The following is a 25180-nucleotide window of genomic DNA, read 5'->3' as shown; positions in this document are numbered from 1 at the left end:
TTCCCACAGAAAGGTTTCTCCGAACTGCAAAGTTATTCCCACAGTTTGCAGTACTGAAAGCACCTTTTCATTCTCTTGTTATGGTAACAGTTTCATACATCGGAGACACATTTCTTCATTTTTACAGAAGAAACTACTTATGGAAATGAGTTTCTCTAAGGTTTCCAACGTTAGTAGAGGTATTTTTTTTCATCATGGTATCTATTTGACCGGGAAATCATGTCAGTGTTTCCAACCCACCCTTTTTTTAACTATTCTTGCCTAACCTAAGCAAACCTAACCTTATCGGAATGGTTCGTGGGTCTGTCCGTCAGCTACCAGTGCATAATGTACAATTTGCACACCTGACGAACACAATAGTAGGTATTTTTCGGTGAAGGTTGGAAAACACTGATATTCGAAAACAAAAAAAAACGATATCATTCATAAAGTAAACGATATAGCACCGTTACGTGCGTTCAGTAGCACTTAGATAAATTAGTAGAAAAAGTGTTTGTTTTCGTGTAAAAAGCATATTGGCACCTTGAACTATGTTCCACAATACACAATTGGTAAGTACGAACCATGCAAAACACAAAATATCTGATTTTAATGTGTCTCGGATCTATGAAACTGGTACCTTTATTATTAAGTACAGATGCTATTATATTTCACACATTGTCAATTTTTGCAAGTTAAATCACTCAACTAACCACAGAGCTTAACACAAATTAAAAATGATGATTATTGATTATTATTACCACTTTTTAGAGAGAGCAGTGATATCACATGGTATAGATGATTATTTTTTGAGACATAGAACCTAACAAGCAATGCAAAACAAAATCTTACAAGAGAACGTGACTGTTTTATAAAATAATTCCCACATTGTGAGGAATCATGAGTTTAGGTGAAAATTGCACAAAAACGAGGTTGACCACTTGGTGAAAATAGTAACTGAAAATATGTTGCTTTCAATACAAAGTTGCATTTACCTCAAATGATCCTTAAGCATTAGCTACATACAAATAGAAAAGGCTGCGACTATTTTCAAATAATTACCAGAATCATAACATAAGTAGGATAGGATCATTAGGTTTAATTATCTGATTATTTCCGCGCGTGTGTATAATTATAAAAGTAAGAGAACCAAACCTGGTCCACCTAAACCATTCAAGCAAGAAAATACGAGAGGAATTAAAAAATAAGTTATTGTAGAAGCATAACATCACAGAATAAGTTATACACGTGGAACTTGGCCCTTACTGAACAGTATATAATATTATTACCATTTCATTAAAATTCCTGAGTTTTTATTTTAAACAACAAATGATACACAATTACAATCAGAAAGTTCGATTTCGATACTGAATGCAAGCCTGTACCACAGAGATGAAATGAACGGAATTTGGTTCGCGTTTGGCGATACTTCTTTATCACTTTTTGAAAAAAGCTTTGATACGTATTACGCAGTGATTTCATACAATGTTAAATTACGATTTCATTGACTACATTAGGCAACACTTATCGCATCCCCAAAATAATATTCTAATGACAAGAATCAGACGACACAATTTCAAAATGTAAACAGACTGGTCGGCCGGATGAAGCTACTTATCCAAATTAGAAACTAAATATTGTGTAAATGAAAGAGTTGTAGAATACGTACATTCCTGGTACTATTTGTAAATATTACACGTATTCTACTCTCATTCTCGCAATAAAATTTAGTAGAAGAAAAGGTTCGTGAATATGGACACGAATTTGACTTCAGCCGGTTCGCGAGGAACAGTAGAAACACAGAATACTAACTACGGTCAACCAATCTCCCATAAGACTGAAACAGCCCTGGGTGAAACTCATCAAATTACAAAGAAAAAAATGTATTAAGTTAGTGTGCGCATGATATTTATTATTAAACAGTATGCCCTATCCGATAACTTAATATTAACTTATGTTTTCTTTGTATTAAGCAGACATCCCCCCCCCCGTATTTTCGTACTTTTTGTTTTGGGTTACAACAAATTTAAAATTATAATTCCTGTAAATAAGAAAGCCATAGAGGTTGCGAGACATGAAACAGAATATAAAATATATTTTGTAATAACTATTCTTCTCGATTTTTGATGTTCCAGCAGACACTACCTTAAAATTAACGTATATTGTGATGGACAATTTGGAGACACCTCGCGGCAAAGGTAAAAATGGGCGAACGAATTATCCATCATCATGTTTGTTTACTTAATCTGTTTCTCGCATTATGATCCCGCAATGTGGTTTTAATAAATTGAAATGAAATGTCAGTGAACAGAAGACAACATTTTAATAAGCATAACTACAATTCCAGCCCCTAAACAATGGACTAAAAGGAACGAAAATAGCGATGGACAATTTACTTATGGTAACTTTAGTCATCTACTGTACACATATCTTTGAACTTGACTTTTATATTACACTTTGCACCAGGGAAAATTTGTGAAGTCAGCGTTCGGGCATTGAACAAATAATAGGTACATGAAAGTAACACTTAGAGCACGTGAAAAGTATAATCTAATAACTAAATAGAGCCGCCTCGGTGGCGCAGCGCATTCAGCGGACGACTCTCAATCTTGCAAGGTGCCAGACTCTAGATCTGGCCTGATTATGGACGTTATTTTTTGATTGTCCCAGACTCTAGATCTGGCCTGATCATGGACGTTATTTTTTGATTGTCCGTCATTCATCCATATCGTCGCAATTATCCAAAAGTGGCAAAAAACAGAGGTAAAATAAAACATACAAATAATTTGAATTTTATCAGACTCTAGAATACTAACATTATGTACTAGGTGCTCATTAGGGTACCCTTGACCATCTGTACCCCCTAGAGAAAGTGCGGAAATTTTTCATTACTGTCATGATTTCTTTTTTCTTAGAGGAAAGTTTAAAAAGCAATCATGTGATTCTTATCTTTATTACTACTTTGATCTAGTCAAAACACCTATAACTCATTTGTTTCGTCCTTTTTAACATTGCTACTTATTGTGCATTGCGGAACATTCTATAAGGTGTAATTATGAATTTCTCACGAAGATAACTTCAATTTTTCATGTTGCGAGTAATTATTGTTGTTCCTTTTCTTCGCTTGCGTGACACACAATATGGCACGAGCGTTCTGGATCATCGCGCGTCGTGCTTGTGTTTTGTCGATTTGGAGTGGGTATGCAGTGTTTCCAACCTTGTAAACGAAAAAATACCTTCTTCCGTGTTAATTTTCTATTTTTTTCCCAGGTTTTAAATTATGCTAATGTGTAGAACTATGCACGGATAGCCCCACAAACCATTCACGGTAAAGTTAGGTTAGGTTAGGCAAGCATAGACAAAATTTGGGGCACATCATCTTTTTGGAAGAAGACGGGCTGGTTGGAAACAGCGGACGGAACATCCGGTAGTAAATTTCTTATATCCGGAAAACGAATTTCTTCAAATTTACAGGAGAAATTACTTACCGAATGCAGTTTCTTTATAGTTGTGGAAGTTCGGGGAAGTGTTTTCTCGCATCATTCATTGAATTTTGCCGGTAAATCATCTATTTTTTGATATAAATGTGTGACCGATGCACGAAAGCTGTTGCATCCATTTCCTTCCAGCCGAATATTGCCTGTGTGTGATGACGTAATCATGGTCAATGCCGGTCAGTGTTTCCAGACACGTGTTTTTGTAACTGAAGAAGGTACGTTTCCACAAATGGTTTGTGGGGCTATGTGTCAATGGTTCGTGGGGCTATGCATCAATGGTTTGTGGTGCTACGTAGGTATTTTTGGGTGAAGTGGGGGTGGAAACACTGCATGCCGAGTATGGTAGTGAAACTGTGACTGCCATTTTGCATGTTACCGAAGGCAAAAAGTAACGAAGAAAACTTACTCGATATGTTGCAAATATAGCTTATTTCCGTGAAATAAGCGAAATGCCGCCTTGAACAATGTTTCTCAATGCAGAATACGTAAGTATGAATATTCAAATTAAATGAACTAGCAAATTTCAGCCGTTTTCCGGATATAAGAAATTTACCCATCCGGTTCTCATAGAGGAAATACATGGAAGCCACGGCCATTGTGATATTTTTATACATATAAACATGAATTATCGCTAAAAATGATGAAACGATGACAGAAAATACATTCGGGAACTTCAGCAATGCTACAGAAAGTGATTTGAGTAAGTAGTTTCTGCTGTAAAAATGAAGAAATCCTTTTTGACTAGATCAAAGTGTTACCTTATCTTTAAAGGCACATACAAATAATATAGGCTACAAGCAAGGGTGGGTGGTGGTCTGTCTCTATGGGTCTCGCATCCAGAAGTGTTATACCACCCTTCTGAAATACTCTTACCTGTTTTTGAGTACATAATGATGCTAAATGTTTGGCAACTCAAGTTTTGATCATATTTCACTGAAAATGAGGCTATGGCAGAGTTATAATTCTTGATTTTGTTTAATGGAATTTTTTATAATTTTCAAATATTTCGGATATTATCCAGCCAATCACGAGAGGAGCCATGTTATTGTGCAATATGTAATTCAGTATACGATAACCTGGCAAAATCACTATACCAATCTACAATATCAATACTATTGTTGATTTGCAAAATATTTCATAAAAACTTCCTCCCCCCTCCGCTGATATTAATGAACAAGGAGAATAATGACATTGGCGTACACCAAAGAAGCCAATCCAACTATCACATGGAGGAAATCAGTTTTAATCTATCTAGCCGTTGTTTATTTCTAATGACAGACTGATCGAACCAAGCAAATCAAGAGAATAATAAATCTTTAAAAAACACACAAAAAAAAACGTACTCACTCAGTCCACACTGCCCTGCTTCCTACTTCAGAATTTTCCCTTCCACCGTATCCATATATTATTGCAGTCACTACACGCTTTGCTGCAAACTTCCCTCAAGAAATTCAACAACGTTAAATATTCGCTATGTACAGTTTTCTTTTTCATCATGAAATCAAACACTTTGCGCTGAAACAGGAACAACCTTTAGACAGCGCTAAACAATTTTGCAACTCGGTAACAGCCACAAGATGCAAAACTGCTGGCTGATTGATGTACGCTCCCTCTGCACGGGTTGATAATTCGGCTACTGCACCACAAAGACTGTTTATTTTGGCCAAGATGCACTAAGCAAAGGCAATACCAGGCATGTTTAAAACACCCGTTTCACTTTATTGCCCTCCTCCCCTTCCCCTTCATTCTTGCTACTGTCATGTTCGGGACAGAATGAAATACAATATTCCACTAAAATTTCCCTTTTCTAAAAAAAATCCCTCAATTTGCAATGATGTATGGGTTCCCTCGACTCCTTCACACGGTCTCCAATAAAATGGATTTGCAACGCTGTGTTCATGAGTTTCCTAAATGATGCAACATCCCCAGCCACAGCCAGAAGACCCAATCAGCGTTCTCTACGTGACTGCTGCAACAGCATCAGAGGGAACGAAACTCGCATTGTGCGAAGGCGGCTTGGTCTACGCAGGTTGATATCACTGATCGCACGCTTCTCCACTACCTCTCTTGGTGAAGTGGCGTGGGAAGACTAGATGTTTCGAAGGAGATAGAGTATAATAATAATAATGATTTGCATTACAGATTTATTTGGGTGCATGTGTGAATAGGCAGAAGCTGTTACTAGCTATTATAGAAGAGAATAAAAAAAGGTAAAGTGCTCCCCTGTGCTTAGCACCATGCCATGAAGGCGTATAGGAGGTGTCGGGGTAACGCCCCACACTTTCTTGATCCGGTCGTGAGTGGGGGTGATGTGATCAGCATCATGCCCCTGACCACCTTTACCCCCCAGGGTTGCCCCCAGGTACCCATGTTATTCGACGCTGGGTGGGTGCCGGGGCCGCTTCCAACGTTAGAAAAGTTCCCGGATTAGAACCAGCTGGGGATTGAATCTGGGACCTTTAGCATGGTAGTCAGACGCGTTACCGACTGAAACCACCATGGCCACCTATAGAAGAGAATATGAATTGGAAATAGAAAGAACGAAGTTTAGCATTGTGATAAAGATTTATTTTTGCCCTCACTGGAGATCGAGCTGTTATACGTATTTGTAACAATATGTTGTAGACTCTGCTGTGATATACTTAAATGTAAAATTAGTCTAATAGAAGCATTTGATAAGCAGATTCATACAAACAGAAATGATCTACTTAAAATGCCACCGTATATGTGTACGATAACCTGGAACTACGCATTATATCCTACAATACATAATTTTTACATGCAGGCAGATGTTCATTGTACCAAATGTAAATTTGCATGTAAACCTAGCATAGCTACTACATGTTTATAGTATTAACAATGTGTCAAAACCATAGATTTTTCAATAAATACTAATATACTTAAAAAAACACACACACACAGTGACTTAAGAAGAAAAGGATCTTCATTTAAGAGTAAAATTTCTCATGCACCCATACTCCACAGTTGCACAATGTAAACTGATCAGTAGAAGAACTCCCAGGTGGAGGTTGGGTAGACTGACATTGTATACCATGCAATTTAATAATGTATACACATAAACTTTACATATGTTAATGTACACAAGGGTAGACAAAACTAAAAATAATTTAGGTGCCAGCCCCTTTTTCTTGGGAGCCAGCATTTTTTTAAAATTCAAATATACACTAAAAAAAGCCATGGATCTAAGTAAGATAAGCTATGAGATGTTATCTTAACATATAATATATTAATTAGTACAAGATTGGATTAAAAGTAAATAATTCTTAAGAAGGCTCAACTGGTAACAGCATGAGTAACTATGCAATACATTCCATACCGCTGCAGATTTTAAAATTCACCTAGCAACAGTGAATTTTTTTTAATTACATGTTCATTATTCTGATTTAACACATACTGTACTCATTGTTGAAAAAAGTAATTACAATTTCTGTAAGCTAACTTGAAATATTAAAAAAAAAATGGAATTGAATTTAAAAATTTAGGTTCTCGTTGGAAATTTTCAGGCGCTATTGCGACTGGACATCCTGTATTTTTCTACCCTTGAATATACATATAATATTCTACGGTTTAATAATGTTACACCATGCAATGCTAGCAAGTGTAGTTGAAAAGTTATATTTTCATTGGGAATGTTTAAAAAAAAGTTTGAACTTCTCATGTGGGCTATAGATGATCAAGTCGTCTACATATTTAATCAAAAATCGATACTTAAATTTTCCTAGTATTTTATCTAATGTTCTTTAACTGAGTACCCAAGTTTATCCAGAAAGAAAATTTGATATATTGAATTTAAATGTATTTAAGTGTTGTGAACAGACTTTTGTACAAAAGTATTTTACAGAGTAAGTTAGCTACATAAAAGAGGGTTATAATAATATACATTCAAAATGGCTGAAGGGTGTTACAAATGCTATAAGATTCTTGCTATTTTCATACAGACAAATCTGGTGGAAACTTTTACAAAGGTTGAGACAAGAAAAGACCTTCGTTGATTGCAAATGTTGGAATATTAATTAGGTACTGCAGGTTGTGCTCCCAATAAATAAATAAAGTATGGTTGGCACACTGTAAACACATTCATATGTATGTGGTTGGTTTGATAAGTAAGGTTAAGAGAAAGGAAAGTACAAATTAATTTGACATGCTTGTAATCTCCTTTCAGCTCCTAACACTTTGCCCAACAATGTTCTAATGGAATTGTACCATTCATGCAAAACAATTTGTTGAGATCTGTAAAATTACACCACCCTGCATTTTTAGAAAAACAAAACATCTGATGATTTCAAATCAATAGGTAATTCTAGAAGTATTTTGAATGCTGATCACTGAAATGAGATCCATTTTTCCCATCATGTCAGGATTTTTCACAATCATAATTCTCACATTCGCCGTTCCATTATACCTATTACAGAATGCAACAAAATAAATTTAAACAAGGGAGAATTTGGTTGTTTACAAACCAATAGGTTTTGATTGATTGATTGATTGATTTAGTTTATTTTACTTTGCGTTTTGTTCCTCTTGGCTAATTTGCGAAGATGGGGATGAGTGATGTTATGATGAAATTGATGAATGGACATTCACAAACAACCAAGCCCGACCGGGATTCGAACCCGGGACCCTTGGCGTCGCAGCGTGATGTGCTAACCACTCGGCCACAGGGTCGGGCACAAACCAATAAGTGATTCTGGAAGTATTTTGAATGCTGATGACGGATATGACACGTCAGGATTTTCCCTACATCACGATTTTTCTCCACGTCATTAAGTTCAATCAACCCATTACATTATAACATTGAGTTTTGGATATTTTGTGAAGGAAATCTTTACAAGGGATTTCGAAAATGGAACTTACGTAATCAATGTTTACAATTTTCATGTCAATGGGTCTTGTGAAGAAGGAAGGTGGGTTAAATGCTTACTATTCTATGTGAATTTACAGTTCAATATTGGAGGATTTGTATTGAAGAAAACCAATATTTTACCACCATCTAATGAGGAAATGATAGGACCACACATTTTATTGTGAAATTAAGGCAGTTAATATATTGCTATTTTCTTAAAGAAACTAGAGGTGATGGATAAAAATGGTTTTCATTTTTGGAATCAGCATGCTGAAATTATTCGGAGACAGTCCCAATTAGCCTATATGTGCACAAAGTAGACTTAATGATCCAAATACAAACACCTCATTTGGGCATCTACTGTGGTGTTTATTTCAGTACTCCATTGATCATGTTGAAATTCAGCAACTCAAGCAAACAGTTCTAAGTGAAAGAGAAGATTTATCAGGACAGGATCTAGCTTAGTTTTAGTGTAGGCATTTTCTCTTTCTGAAAAAAAAATAAAATTTTACAACAGCACAAACCTCTTTTTTCCATCCATTTTTTAATGTTTTCACACGTTTTATGTTTTTTCGTGTTTCCATTCATTCATATTGCTATCATATATGTCTCATTACCTTACTTATCAAACAACTCTCTTACAACAGACATATTAACCAAGTACCTACACTCAGTTACCCTTTCCATACATGCAGATGTACAGGGCCGTGTTAGATACACGTACTTTGGTATGTTCAATGAACCCTTCATTTGAACAGTAATATTTAATTTTTTTATCGAATTGACTGTGCATCTTGGGGAATATAAGTAACGCTTTAATTACCCAATGAATCTCTTCTTTCAGGATCATGCTGTCTACATCAAATATATAATACATCTGTGAATGCTGGGAAGCATCTGAAATTGGTTATTATTACAGAATGTTAACAACCAATGTATCCTGTGATTTTATAGCAGGATGGATTGCAGGTAATATAGATTCAGATTTGTTTAGCCTGAATGTTGGAATGAGAATTTTCATTCATACAGTCGGACAATTATGTAATGAGTGAGATATTACTTGTTTATTGCTCAAAGTACATTTCTCATGCATTGATTCATTGATTGATTGATTGATATGTTGTTTTAAGTCCACTTTATGCACAGTAAGGCTAATCGGGACTGGACCTGCAGTTTAAAGTGGGATCCGAACCACTTGTGCCTCCACTGGGTATCGAACCCAGGACCCCTTGATTACAAGGCGACGACGCTACCACTGCGCCATCGGGGAGGCCCATGCATTGATTCAGCAATTGGCACAGTCAACGATTGAAACAACTTCTCCAAGTTTTCATGTGTTATGATCCAAATACTTGACGTCCTATTGGATGTCCTAAAGCAACAAATGTATGCCATCTGCTATGTCCAAGAATTATTCAGAGTACCTCATAGGTGAGGATATTAATTAATCACGTGTAAAAATGTGTAAAGTACTTGCAAGGAAATTGTGCCCTGAAAAAATCTATTTTACTGTACAAAATGTGAAATCTTCAATAATGGTAGATGAATAGCCAATTTGAAGGGAAGGCTTTATTGCTCAAGGTCATTGGGAAGTGTGATTGTTATTGTCAAATGTGTACATTTAACAAATATTACTATTGATTCTGTAAATAATGATTTTTGATGATTTCTCTGTGCAACACAATGCAAAGTGTATGTGTAATTTGTATTCTTTATTGTATTTGTTTTTTGTTTTTTTTTAGGAATGGGTGGATTAATCTGTGGTCATCCAGCAGACACAATCAAGGTTCGGCAACAAACTTTAGGAGCAGGAGTGATTCGCACTATTATTACAACTTACAACTATGAAGGGGTGAGTATATCTTGTGTAATTTTGTGATATTATAAGATGCTTTATTGTACTGGGTGTTGCACTCGCTCTCGGCCCCTGATTTTTGCTTATAAAAATCAAAGTATTGGTCATAACGTAATGAAATTTGCTATGGACATATCTTGGTGTATAAGAAGCATGATGATGTCACAGCGAGTGTTAGAAGTGATCACCATTCTGCAAACACCTCTCCATGTTACAGAAGTAGCCACCAACACATCAGGAGTCACAGCATCAATTTCACACAGAATGCTGTCTTGCAGTTCCATGCTATTCCTTAGCTTTGTTGCGATAGGCTTTTCCTTCCAGCAAGAAAACTGGTGGAGTAAGGTCAGGTGCCCAATATCCTTTGGAAATTACACATTCTTCAGAGGAGGACACAATTTCTTGCATGTTGGCGTTGGAAGTGTGGGCATCCTGCTGAAAATAGCCAGCAGTAACACGATATGAGTACAGCTTTGTTTTTTTGGCAGCTTGTTGACGTGTGCTAGTGGAAACTCCCATTTCCTGCGGCAGTCTACGCAGTAACTTCTTTGGTGAGGCTGCAATCTGTTTTGCACTTCCTGAGCTGTTGCTTCTGGCAGTTTTGGACATCCTCCTTCATGCACCACTATCACGTGCGTCACAACATCTGGGCCGAGAACTCAAGACTGAAAGCACACATCCGTACGATCGGCATTTAACGGCAGAGTTCTCCCAGACGCACGCGCATGCCCACGGAAGGGCAGAGACTGTGGCACCATCTCCAATGATGTCACCATGCTTCTCATACACCAAGGTATATCATAACAAAGTTCATTACATTATGACCAATAGTTTGATTTTTATAAGCGAAAATCAGGGTCTGAGAGTGAGTAAAAACCCCTAGAACAAAATTGTTGTGCCTCTGATCTTTAGAAAGAAAGAAGCAGACACTCTACTATGCCAAACCACATTAGCTTTATAAACCTAAGTGGCATTTTCACTTGCCTACTGCTCTTGCTCATAGTTGAACGTAAGTAAAATAAGAACCAAAGTTAAACATTTATGCGTATAATGGCATAAGCAATCATTATGTTGACATACTGTTGAGTGCAGGTTCTGCAGTATGTCGGAGTGTGGAGGGAAGACTACAACTCGATTGACGTCACAAGCAAGAGTGTGTAATTCTCAAACTCGTCAACATGATATGGATAAACATCTTACAACTCGCATCATAATACAGACACTACACGTCTTTTCTTTCTCATAAAGGACGATATAGATTTGCAACATACATGATAAAAACGAGACAATAAAGCTGCATGCAGGTTCGAGTCTCGTGGGGAAAGCATAACAACTTTTCTCCTGACATTTCTGCCACCCACCTTCGTGACAACATTAGGGAGCCACGAATAATTTGCCTAACCCAGTCACGGAAACCTACAACAACTACTGGGGGTCTAAAGAACTAACATGAAAAGTGAGAAGGAAATATAAGACCACCAGACACTGGAAATGTTTAAATTTTTATAGCTGCAGGCTGTCTTTCAGATGTAGGGAACACACTCCAGAAGTGGAAGCTTGCCAGGTCCAGAGTGAAAATACAGTTCACACGGAAAAACGTGGTTTCTTTTGTTAGGAGCTTATCTCTCACCTGTGCTGGCTTTTACTGGGCGAAACATCCACAAAGGGTAGTGATAACCCTTTCAATGACTGCTTCCAGGTAGTAATGCATGAGGCACTCCATTAAATACAGAACAAGGCATATGAACTGTACATTTATATTGATAAAAATAATAATAAAATGGCAGAAATTTTAATTGAATGCAATATACGTATAGATATAAATCTATACACTGATATGCTTATATTAGCAGATAGGAGAAGCAATTAATCTGTCCCACCATTCCATCTCTGCTTATTCAAAATCAGAACATTAAAATAGCTACCATTTAATCAAGATATACACTTTCAAAAAATTGATATCAAGATAGTCATGAAAAATATCGATGGTGTTAGCAATTAAAATCAGACCAGTACCACTAATATTAACTGATAGTGAAACATTGGTATCACTACTGATTGAGCTCTATTTCCAAGTGCCCAATTACTGGTTTATTTCCCACAACTTTTCATGCACATGATGTAGCAATTCTTTCTTATTTTCCAGATGCGTGGTTTCTTCAAAGGCATGTCATTTCCCTTGTTGTCTGCAGGAGTGATGAATTCTATATTTTTTGGAGTGTATGGAATGACTTACAGATTGTTAGAGAAACGGAGAGAAAGAACTAATGATGATACTTCTAAAAGACATTACTTTTGGGATGTGTATTTGGCAGGCTGTGCTGCTGGCTTTGTTCAATGTTTTATTGCATCTCCTATAGAATTAGTGAAAACTCAACTTCAAATAAATACAGGTTAGTTAGAAATAGGATTAAGGAAAATAAAATGTTTCACCAGTTCTACTATGTAAATAATTTTGTTGAGTACTCCCTCTGTCCCATAATTATAGTCCGGTATGCCAAAATGGTAACTTTTTATTTATGTTCTTTTGGATACTTGATCGGCCAATTTGTACTGATCCTTGAGTAATAACGTTGTGTGACTCATTCCCGTGTTTCATTTTCTTCTTCTGTATACACAAATGTCACAGTTTGAATATCAGACAAGTATTTTGTGACAAACAAAAGTGTACCGGACAATAATTATGGGACAGAGGGAGTAATATATTTTTAAATGATGGCTATTTCATGAACTACCAGTGCTGAAAGATAAATGCTTCCAAGCAGATTTGAATCCACTGGGAGGCCGGTAGAGTCAATTGCCCATCCCAACTGCAAGGTTCTTGGTGGATTATAGTAATGTTCTGCATTTCAACACTTAGTTTAACAGTTTTTCTTGTACGTACGCATTGCTTGCATTGTAGAATTATTTTGCTGTAGTTTACGGTTATTACAAGCATAAGAAAACAGTTTTTCTTTGTGACGTTTCAGGAGAACGCACACTCCTTTCATCAGACATTTATTTTCATTTATATAGTATTATTTAGTATAGGTCCCTATGACGGTTATTACAAGCATAAGAAAAGTTTTTCGTGGATGAAGGGAGCATGTGTTCTCCCAAAATGTCACAACGAAAAACTGTTTTCTTATGCTTGTAATAACTGTAAACTACAGGAAAATAATTCTAGTTTAACACGCTGGATAATATTTTTTTAGTTTTATTTAAGCGATCCTTCGTGATGGAGTGGTTAGTATAGGTCCCTGTGATGCCAGGGGTCCCGGATTCAAATCCCGGCCTGTTCATGGGTGTTCTTTGTGAGTTTCCCTTTATTATAATGTCATCTTATCACCACTCATCCTCATTTTCATGATTAGCCAAAAGTGGCAGAAAAGCAAAGTAAAAATAACCCAAATCAATCAATCGATTAATCAATAAAGTTTTATTTAAGGCTACTCTTTGCTCATGATAGGCTAATTGGAACTGGACCTGCTGTTTATATTTGGATCCAAACCTCTCTGCAAAATGCCTCAAGAAGAGATCAAACCTGAAACCCCTGCAAAGAATGTGTTTTTGTTTATTTACTTTACTCCTCATATATGATCATTCAGTTTACCGTGACAATGGGAGGAATTATGATAATAACAACATACAATAACCATGTATTTGAGTCCTGGATCCCTATTTTTGCAAATAAAAATAATAAATAAACAATAAAAAATACCTCTAATCTCTAGCAAGTGTAGGTTGATTCTCGGTGAGGTGAAGTACCTGACTCAAATTTAGTTTCCCAACTGTAACTTCTGGATCCATCACATCCTCCAAGAGCTGATACTCGTACAGTACCATTCTTAGTAAGAAAATAGCAATGCTAGATTTTCTGTCTTTCCCCAGCTGGAACGAATTTGGAAATGTAAAACTTGGGCAGGTAAATATGGATGTGGAAAATTTCTATGCTTCTCCCCCTCTTTAATTCAAATATTATGTTATGAAATTAGAACACCTGCAAGAAATCAATTTTTCCTACATTTGAAGGGTTCAGTAAGAATTAAGTGTTTTTGCCTGATGGCCTGCTAATAGTGAGCCATCTTTTCTTGTTAAATACAGAAGCTGCTTCTGGAGCTTGGGCAGCCCACTACGAGAGCCACTGCCGTGGACCCATTGAGTGCTTGCGTATGATTCTTCGACAGAATGGCATCCTTGGCTTGTACCGTGGTTTCGTTCCCATGCTTTACCGGTGAGTCTTTTGTTTGTTTGAATTGTTGTGTGAGTGGAGTAGGGACTTGGACTTGAGTGTGGAATACCATACATAGGATAAAAATGGCACACCACAGAACATTGAAATTTCGTTACATTGTTCCAACCAGAAAAGTCAGGACTAGCATAACACAGCATCACCAACGGTCATATAATTTTATTTGTATATGCTAGAATCGTAGCCAAATGTTTGTTTGAATTGTTCTTTTAAGTCCACTTTATGCACAGATAGGTTAATCAAGACTGGACATACAGTTTAAAGTGGAATCCGAACCACTGTGCAATGTGCCCTCACTGGGTATCAAACCAGGGACCCCTTGTGACAAGTATGCTGGTTACTGTGACAGAAAACAGGGCATAGCCATTGACCAAGGAAGGTACGAACCTCAACTGGAGCATGGGACTCCAGCTCCGTTGCTCCTGGAATCCATTCTCCATGAAAGTATGGCATTCACCAATGAAACGTGTGGATCCAGACCAACCAATCACAGGGTGCAGTCTAAACTCTACATCCCCCCCCCTCATTCTCCTACATTTATACTAGCACATGTGTCCACTCAATGTTTCCTGATAATGAGAGCAATGTATGAACTCAAAATGTTGAAAATAAACACAGACTTAACCTGGCCAGGAACCCGAAAACACCTTTGTAATGATGACAATTTGATACACTTAAAATATTGTGTGCAGAACTACACACGAGACACAGACAATGGACATTTCCACTCTAACCTAAAATATGATTTTAACTGTATCACTGCATGCCATTCATTTCATATTAACGTTGTGCAAAATAGTTTATGAAAAATTGGCCTTAGAAGTTGTGCCAAATTGATGCTATACATCATGAAAACTGAACGGCCTCTGATTGGATATTCCAGTTATGACATTCTCGTTCGGCAGTGAAGTCTGTCATCTGCTTAGCACTCTAGATATCCATGCACGAAGGCGTTAGTTGCTCCTCGTGTTTGTAACGGTGAATATTGAAGAGGATTCTCTGATTTTCAAAATTAAAGTTTTGATTATGACATGTGAGAGATGTACAAAAACCAATTCCGGCAATCTAACATGTGCAGATGCATTCACGGCAGCTCCATATTTTGCACAACTGATATTGGATGGAGCAGAGATAAGAGGAGCGGAAGCAGCAAGTTAAGTTTTGCAAGGGAAATTTGACATGGTGTTTACTTTCATCGACAGCTTATTCAAGATCATTTAATATTATTCTGTTGAAAGTTTTTTTCTCATTAGCAATCACTCCTAATTTTCAGTTATTATTAGTAGCGCTGGTATTACTGCAGTGCAATAAGTTTACCTGGAGAAAAATATCAGCGTGTTTTTGCATGACGGTATAAACCAGCATTTTTTTTATTTTCTGTTGCATAACTGAAAATAAATGTGTGTAATGCAAATGAGCGTCGGGAAGGGCGGGGATTCGAACTGGTCCGTTGAGCAGCTCCTAGAAGTTGGCATCGTTCATTTCAAGTTACATAAAACAGAAAGTATATAATGTTTATTGTAAATAATAATAACAGAAATAAATTTCAGTTAGATATTATACCAACCATGGGCATTGCCAAAATTTTTTGCTGGAGCTCTGGAAATGATATGGAAATGATAAAACTTGAATAATAGAAATAATAGCAATAATAAAAATTGATAACAATAAAATTGTTATTTTACAATGATAAATATTATATACTAATAAAAATAAACATGAGTGAATATCTAGTTCAAAGTTATTTTATACATTTTTTGTTCACATTTCACTCAGTGTGCTGAAATTCACAGTTATTGTATTTGTTAATAACTTTTGCATACATCATTCGCAAAAAGGTAAAAGGTAGGGGAAAATTTTACTCATAAAGTTTATGTTGTGACCTCTCCCATAAAACTATATTTTTTGGAATATGGAAAACTGTGGAACCATTTATTTCTTGGATTAAATGGTAGAACATGGTTCCTATATTTTGTTTTCAATTTTTTGATCTAACACACTTTCTACTGTCGCTATATTCTGTTCAAATACTAACTAAATGATCTTCATTTGCACAGTATTTTTTAGTAACATGCACTTTTACATAGCTTTCACAGACCAATTTCATTGTTTTTGTAGCTTTTCATTGATGTGGCCTCGCCATGTACGCGCACAAACAAGTCGTCTGTTTTGTTTTTTTTCATTTGTGGGTACATTGAGAAATATCATATTGGAGCATCTGGTACTCGTATTTGTGCATAATGGTGAAGTGAAATCTTGATTTTCCACTGTGATATACACAACACTGACCAGCTATAAAATTCTCACAAGTGTAACTCAAAAGATGGAAACGACCATTCCCTGTTCTAGTAGTTAGGTATCTTTTCCAATCCATTCTCTCATATCAAACACAGACACGTTCTAACAACGTCATCCTAACACCAAATGCAACCAACGCAAAGTGCAGACGACAGGACGAGCCGAACGACGACGTCACAACACGGCGCAGGTGTGTTTTGCGTGCAATGCTCAACTCGAAAACTAGAAACTCGATTTTTTACCTAAAAATGCACGCACATGAATGTGGGAAATTGCAGGGGTTATTTGTCGATGGTGTAGATTTTAAAAACTATCTTTAAAAAAAGTAGTGGAAATGTCCATTTATAGTAGAATAATGCACTTCCCATCTTTTGAAAACTGATGAAAAGAATGCCACAGTATCTACATTTTGTGTTTCTGTTAAAAACAAAACATTCACACTTCCAAATATAATTTGAAAATACAATCTGAATGTTATGGAAAATATAAAAATAAAAAACAAATGAACTCCAAAAGGCACTTGTGATGTCAGCCTGTGTTCCCCAGTAGAAAGCCTGGGATCGTGAGAGGCTGATGCAGTTTCAGAGAAATAAACTGTGAATTTTAAGGTGTACTTAGGTTTAAACACCTATCATGTAACTGTTAGCTATGGTCAGTGACGTGCCCAGGATTTTCAAAAGTGGGGGTGCTTACATATACTTTTTTTTAGTAGTCAATCCTCATTGTGCCATCTTTTCCTGCCTTTGATATCTTGTTGTTAAGGAATACTGAGCCAAAGGGTGGTGTTATGAACCCCACCAACACCCCCTTGGGCATGCCACTTGTCATAGTCACATCATCTTCTTTAGTACAATCAATATGCAAATTATGAAATTTTTCAAAATCGAATTTTTACTCACAAATATATTGTGACACAGTTCTTGAATTGATTGAAAAAAAAATCTTGGACTACTAAATTGCCAGACACATGTGGTGCATATTAACTATCTTCAGGTAAGAATTAGACCTATAGTTTCAGACTATGTAGAAATATTGAATTGGTGAAATTGTGATTTTTTACTGCTATGCTAATATTGCTCAGAAATAATTGCATACAATTAATTAGTTCCATTTCTAATTTTCACATTCAAAGCTTAGAAATAATTCAATTTTCTGCAACTGGGAAATTAGTTTGCGCTAATTTATTACATTTCTATTAATTTTCTCTCATTTCTAGCTCATAGCTCATGTTGCTTTGAAGATACTAACCTTAGACGAAAAATGCTAAAGACTAATTGCATTTTGCTTATTCATATGTTATCAGTTTATTTATTTTCCATGGTAGAGAGTACCATAAGATTATATGATGCATTTGAGTATGTTCTTGCAGTGCTTATTATGTAGGTAATAGAGTATTATCATCTGTTCTGAAATTGTATCTGTAGCCAGAAACTTTGCAAGAGTGTGTACAATCAAAGGAGTTTATTCAAGATCACATTTAACCTTTAGCAGACGTGGAATTTTCAAACATGTTGCAATGATAAAAATCATAGCAAGAGAACCAATTGTTGAAGAGGGATGAAATCATTTTTTTTTATTTTTGCGGAATGACAGGACTCTTAGCAGAGCTGAAATTTATGCATGTTACCTCCCAATAATTATAATGTAAAGAAGAATCAGAACAAAGAAATTTTACACAAAAATTCATATTCGACACCCCTATTATGGCCCCCACCAGCCACTTATCTAGAAATATGTTTCAGGTTGGGGGGTCTGAACCAAATGTCTCAGGAATAATAAAAATAATGTTTAAATTGAAATAATTATATTAAATCAAATTAATACTAATTACAATACATAAATTAATATTATATTATTATTGCACGAATAGGTAAAAAGACTGTATAAGAATAGAGATATAACAGCATATATTTATTATGTGGCTTACGTGTAGTTAAGATTGGAATAATACATAAAAACAAGTGCCCTGGCAATGAAATTAATGTCAAATACATGAATAATTGAATATTTACCGAATAACAAAAACGATGTTACATGTAGTTGGAGAAAAGTAAATTTCCGATTAATATTTTATGCACATTATTTTGAGTAGTAGTGTACATAAATCATCTTTGTAATGTCATTCAAAGCTGTATGATCCCAATATAATCCTTGCCATCTAAAAATTTCAGAGGAAATAAATAACCATCGATTATGCAACAAATGCTAATATTTTTATTACTTGATTTTAGTACTTGGTAAGTCTTCCCGGGGGGTCCGGACCCCTGGACCACCCTAAATACGTCCTTCCTGTCCTTCAAAGCCGTATGATCCCAATATAATTCGTGTTTTCCAGTAAGTTCAGAGGAAATTATATAACAAAGGCTAAACGAATGTATTTTTCATTATTTAATTTTAGTACTTGCCATAAATACATCCTTGGCCACTACAGTAGTCTAAAGTGAACAAAAAAATCTAGTATATAGCAGTGGTATATCCAGCGTTTGAAGTGGAAAATGTTAGCTGGAGGATGTTTGATCGAGGCTTGAGTTAGCAGGTGGGATGCTCGTATGGTTTAACATGGTGACAATGAGACAGCTGGAGAATACGTTGCAAAAATTTGGCTAGCTGGGGGATACCATTCCTCCACATCCCTCCACACTTTGAGCACTGGATATAGCCCTACAACTGTGCCAAGTCGCATTGAAAATAGGTTGATACTTGTTGAGTGAAATAATAATAATAAATAAATATGTATAAGAAAAGCAGTACAGCCATCTTACAGATTAGCTTTCCACTTGTTAAACATAGTAAAAATAAATATATTGTTTTGCCATTCCAGTATGCCATACCTTGTTCATATATATGTATATACAGGGTGGCCAGAAAGTCCCTTTACACCTCCACTTATTTCATCCCTACATTCATAATATAATGTTGTGCTTCCGTTCATGGACCCACACACTTGTCACTAAGCGCTCCTCCAAAGTGAAGTCACTGGTGTCTGCCATTGTTGTTCACCAAACACGGAACGGCGTGACAATGAACTGGTCAACGCACAGACTTTATTCTCCCTCCGCGGGCAGTCACGTGGCAGTTATGCGGCAGGCACGTGGTAATTCACATGAGGAGCACTGTTGCCATATCAATGATCAGGATGGGAGGTAAAAATCTTAAATCTTACCATCTTATATTGTTATATGCATTTAGTTCGGGTATAAAGGGACTTTCTGGCCATAATGAACTAAAAAACAGCATTTAAAATATCATGTGTTGTTTTCAATAAATGACATGTCATTTTCCACCACTTGGGGCTGACTGTTTGAAACCAGTGCACGATTTAGGTGGTTTTATTTGAATCCAGCCATCGTGAAATGATTAATTGAGACATTATATTAAACCTGGATCCAAATTTATAATTTTAAAGCTAAAGTGCGTGAAATCAAATACTACTATGCAGTATGAATGTGACAAATTAATTAGCACTAGATTAGTATTGCCTGATATAGGCATATATGTAATTTTACTGATCTGACATATCTACAAATAACTGCAATTTAGTGCACAGGTTTGTTATTATTTTTATAAATATTGTTGACGCATAATTCATATAGTACAGTGATTTTGTTTTGTAAAGTGAATACGCAAATACACAGCTTCTTTTCCATGGGTAAAACCCATTGCAGTCACCTGGTAAGGTATTAATTAAGGAGCTGAATTCACATTTGTAATCTTATGTTAGATTGGTAAGTTTTAACAGTATTTTATCAGCAAAATTGGCAAAATTTCACTATGAATTATTATTAGGGCTGAAGTATCGGTTGAAATTTTTTCCACCGATACCAATGTTTTTGAGTCGCTAGAAGCATGGCCAAAACCAACATTTGTTTCTTTTCAAAGGTTCATTCACTTTTTCCAACTTACATTTGGCTTTGAAGAAAATGAAAAATACGTATTTGTGCATTTGTTAATTGAACATGGACATCGCCTCACTCTTAGCTTCTCATAATATTTTTCTCATATTTGAAACATCTGATTGATTGTCACTAATCTATAAAAAATCTGTAAATTTATGATGTATTGTTGCAAGAGAGCATTGTTTGGTGGGTTAATTTATTCATCGCCCCTTGTCAAAGATACATATCTACAAAATGTAACCGTACTAAACACGTACACTCACACACATATGTAATAACTAGCCTTTGTTATTTTAAATTGGAATTATACAAGTATCGGTGAGAGTATCGGCATCGGTATTGGTTCAAAGTGGTATCGACTCAGCCCTAATTATTATGTGTCATAATTAAATTAACATAGGAAATACATATGCTGTTCCACTGCTTGTTTTTCAAGTGAGTTAACCCTACGTACACCAAGGGGTTACATGTAACACCGCACACCAAGGGAGGGTTAAAAAATGTCCACCACACAAATCATTATTTTCTGTCCCGGAAAATTTAATATTCTTATCTATTTTGTAGTAACTATAAACTAAGACAACTGAAGGCTACGAACAGAGCAGGTATTAAGTATATCACCTTTTTTATTTGTTATTCTTACAATATATTTTAACATTATGGAAATTCTATTAAGTATATCACCATTTTTATGTGTTATTCTTACAATATATTTTAACATTATAGAAATTCTCTTCACATATTTCCCGAATTATAAGACCAAGGATGTAGTACTACAGACATAAATTATTTTTGTTGTTGGAAGCTACAGAGTAACCATTATTATCTTATATTACTTTCCAAAAGTCATTGTTGGTTACTCTGAATCAATAGTCTTGCGTTTGCAAGAGCGGCACACGTGACATTTTTTCACTATGCTTTCCACAAACAAAGGCTTCACATTTTCCACATACAATTGTTGTTTTTGCAAACTTGTTCAACTGTACATTTTTCGATCTGGCTTCTTTGCAACAAAGAACACATTTTCCTCTTCCTGTCTTCGGTTTATTACATGCACATTATGGTAACACGTTACACCAAGGGTGGGTACTTTATGTCCACCACGAAAACGTTTTTTTAAATTTTGGGTTATTTTCTAGAAATTAAAAGTATTGAATGACAGAAAATAAAATTTATATTATTTTTGACACAAAACCTGAGTTATGACATGATACTAAAGGAACATCAATAAAAATTCTTATCCGAATCAAAGTGTGGACAATTTTTAACCCACCTTGGTGTACGAAGGGTTAAGTGCATGTAGAGAGGTAAGATACCTCGACTTCCCTCATTTTAAGATGAACTATGTTCGTTTTCAAGATACAGCGTATTTTATCCTTGAAGTGAAATCTTGTCATTGAGAATATGTTTGGAAGTCAAGATATCCTTATTATGGAGTGAATGATGTGCATCTTTGACATATATACAACTTTAAATAATTAGAGGCACATATTTTTGGTAAATAAAACAGCAAATTTTGGTGCAAGAACAGAGTCAATTTTGGGGTTCAAAAGCGGTAAATGAAATAAAATTTTGCTGTTATAGCGGTGAAAAACCAGTATATAAATCACATTTTGGTTTTAAAAAATGTGAATATAATCCCAAATTTGATTTAAAAACTGCACTTATTACACAAAATAAACATACCCCTTCTAATTTCACATTTATGTCGTTACCAAAATATTAAGTTTATTACTGTATAAAGCTGTCCATTTTTGCTTCTCAAATATCTACTGCAGAATTAATCAATTTCCCATAAATTGCATAACTCGCAGGATAATTCTGACTTCAGAAAACGACTGTAAGTAAACTCTAAATTTCGTGTTGAAGAGTCTATTTCGCATTTTGTAGTTCATTTCTCATTATTTCGTGACAAAACAGGGTAGGAAAATGCACCTCACACCTTTCACAAACATGAAAAATTAATATTACAATATGTTATTTCACATTTTGTGTTTTCGTCAAAAATTAAATATGCATGCCTCTATAAATAATTAATTAATAATTAGGGATGGAACAGATTAATTGATACACTATCGGTATTGGCCAATATAGGCATATCGCTTTATCGGTAAAATTACCGATTATTTTACCGATCCTATGTCTCTATAAATATATCATACTTTAGTGCAAAATTTTCTGCCATTTTGTTATAATTTTTATTGATAATATCTAGGTCCTACTTAAAAAGTAAGTGTCTACATTTGCAACTTCTTCTGCAATCCAGGCACCCCGAAATGCACATTTCAGGTTTTCAAGCACCATTTCTAATTTTATATCGGATCAGTAGAATATTTGTTATTGGTATCAGTAAATTTTATATTAGTACTTTATCTGTATCGGCCAGAAACTTCATGTCGGTCCATCCCTATTAATAATAATTAGTAGCCACGGTAGCTCAGTTGTTAGGGCGTCTGACTACCATGCAAAAGACCCGAGGTTCAATTCCTGGCGGGGAAGAATTGGAATTTTTTTCACCTGTACCTGGAGGGGGCCAGGGGCATGGTGCTGATCACATCAACCCCACCTTCGACCTTGATTAAGAAAGTGTGGGGCCCTAACTCCAAACCCCTATATGCCTTCATGGCATGGTGCAAAGCACAGGTAAACACTTTATTTTTTACTTTTTTAAAAAATAAAAAATAATAATTATAATTAAACTATAGTATACTTCATGTGCATTCACTTATTTTAAATTCATTCTTCTACCTCTTTAGGTTAGTCATTATGATGAATTATTAGAATTGTACTTTACAAAACCATGTTCATATATGTACAAATAATAACAAAATGTTAGAATTTTGCCCTAAATATCAAACTGGTAAAATTATTGATTATTTTACTGCTATGCCTAAATCAACCAATACGTATGTAGTACTGAGTAATTTATCCTATACCTGGTCGGTCCCAACCCACTCTTGTTATTATGTACATTTATATTTTGCTTAAAGAATGGTTGAATATGCTGTTTATTGATCGTAATATACATATTTTGTGTTCAATTTGCATAGAGATGTACCATCATATGGGCTTTATATTGGAGCATATGACTTTGTAGTAGACATCTTGCGAGGTTCATCTGATGATGTAAGAGCTGTGGCAGCCATAGGGGCTGGTGGCATTGCAGGTAAGAGAGCAGGGGCTTGAAGGTTTGAACAATGGCTGGCTTGGGTAAACCCTATTAATAATGAAAAAAGGAGGATCTAATTGTGGCTGACATATTTTGTAGGAACCATTGAGTAAAAGTTGAGGACAATGTGTTGAAGAGTGCCACAGATTTTGGCAACGCAGGGGCTGGATTACATAGCAAGCAGCTGATTGCTTCACTTTGTAATGATGAAGAGGTCAGGCCTAATATAACATATAATGCAGGCAAATACCATAATGGAATATATATGTTGAAATAAATTAACATGTGATCTTATGGGAATCATCGATACCATGAAAAATTTCAATTTCATGCATGACAATTTATACAAAAGTAATCAGGTAAATTGCAAGTGTAGTTTGTGTTCAGAATGCCTTGTAGTTTTTGCATCACTAAATATTACATCATCTCGTACATAGCCAATGGGTTAGCACTCATGCCTTTAGTGTGAACAGTCCTGGGTTCAATTGCCAATGAGAGCCCTCAGAATTTTGGTGTTTACCCCGTACCGTGAGGACAACTGGGGAACTCCTTGAAAAGAAAAAGCCAGAATAAATGGGTGATGGGACTCGATGTGCAACATTGATCGAGTTTCAAACAAATGTCTGATTGTGGCAATGTGTGCTCTCTCAAGACATTACAACAAGCAATGTGCTTAGTTTGATTGTAACAACCCCAAATGAAAATAAAAATTCAAGAATGCAAGCAGTGCGTACATAGAAGCACAAATATTTTGTTGAGACCAGGAAGGTTTACTGGAGAAAAATATAATATTCAAGAATGCAAAATCAGGCGTTCAGTACATACCTTTTTGCTCTTTGTCTGATGTATGTCTTATGTGGACAGTACACAACAAAGCATTTGAAAAATATTTTCATGTTGCAATTTTTAGTGACAGTTTTCTTTTTTTTTGTATAGATATGAAATTGAATCAGATTATTATATGCTATGCATATGAAATGTTGCTTGTGTATGTTCTGTGTAGCACTCTTCCTCATGTTCAAGTAAGATCACGTGTCATTACCCCTAGTTTACCCATGCTGTATGAGAAACTTACTTACCTGAGGGGGAGGGTCTCACAGGCCCACACTTTTTTCATCACTAAAATTGAAGAGACCATTTTTTTATTGAATCACTGTTTCCTTTGTTGATTATACCTATATGTTTATTATTTATTAATTATAATAGTTACATAAATACAATCATTAATAAAAAAATAATAACCGATTAATGCAAGAGTGTCCCACACATATTTTACCATTCGCTAAACTTCACAAAAAGCATAATCATTTTTTATTAATGAATTTTTGTTTATAGAGGGACAGTTGTTTATTAATTATAATAATTACAAATATTACAATCATTACATAACA

At 35.5% G+C, this 25180-nt stretch overlaps 1 protein-coding gene across 3 annotated transcripts in view; it reads left to right on the top strand.

The window, feature by feature from the left end:
- Positions 1–2280: 2280 nt before the first annotated feature.
- Positions 2281–25180, top strand: part of LOC146000397 (solute carrier family 25 member 45-like) — a 50234-nt gene continuing 27334 nt past the window's right edge. Inside the window, exons 1-6 of one of the 3 annotated variants that reach the window (XM_083137988.1) lie at positions 2281–2742; positions 9185–9309; positions 10083–10192; positions 12342–12588; positions 14279–14408; positions 23671–23786. In XM_083137988.1, coding sequence (XP_082994114.1) covers positions 9261–9309; positions 10083–10192; positions 12342–12588; positions 14279–14408; positions 23671–23786 — 652 coding nt within the window. In that variant the 5' untranslated portion in view covers positions 2281–2742; positions 9185–9260. The remainder of the gene's footprint in view (positions 2743–9184; positions 9310–10082; positions 10193–12341; positions 12589–14278; positions 14409–23670; positions 23787–25180) is intronic. The other 2 variants (XM_083137989.1, XM_083137990.1) reach the window with 2 other exon arrangements.

Source organism: Lepisma saccharinum, chromosome 16 (assembly GCF_977018435.1).
Source record: "Lepisma saccharinum chromosome 16, izLepSacc3.1, whole genome shotgun sequence".
In the NCBI taxonomy this organism is placed as follows: domain Eukaryota; kingdom Metazoa; phylum Arthropoda; class Insecta; order Zygentoma; family Lepismatidae; genus Lepisma; species Lepisma saccharinum.
This window is presented reverse-complemented; position numbering and strand designations above follow the sequence as displayed.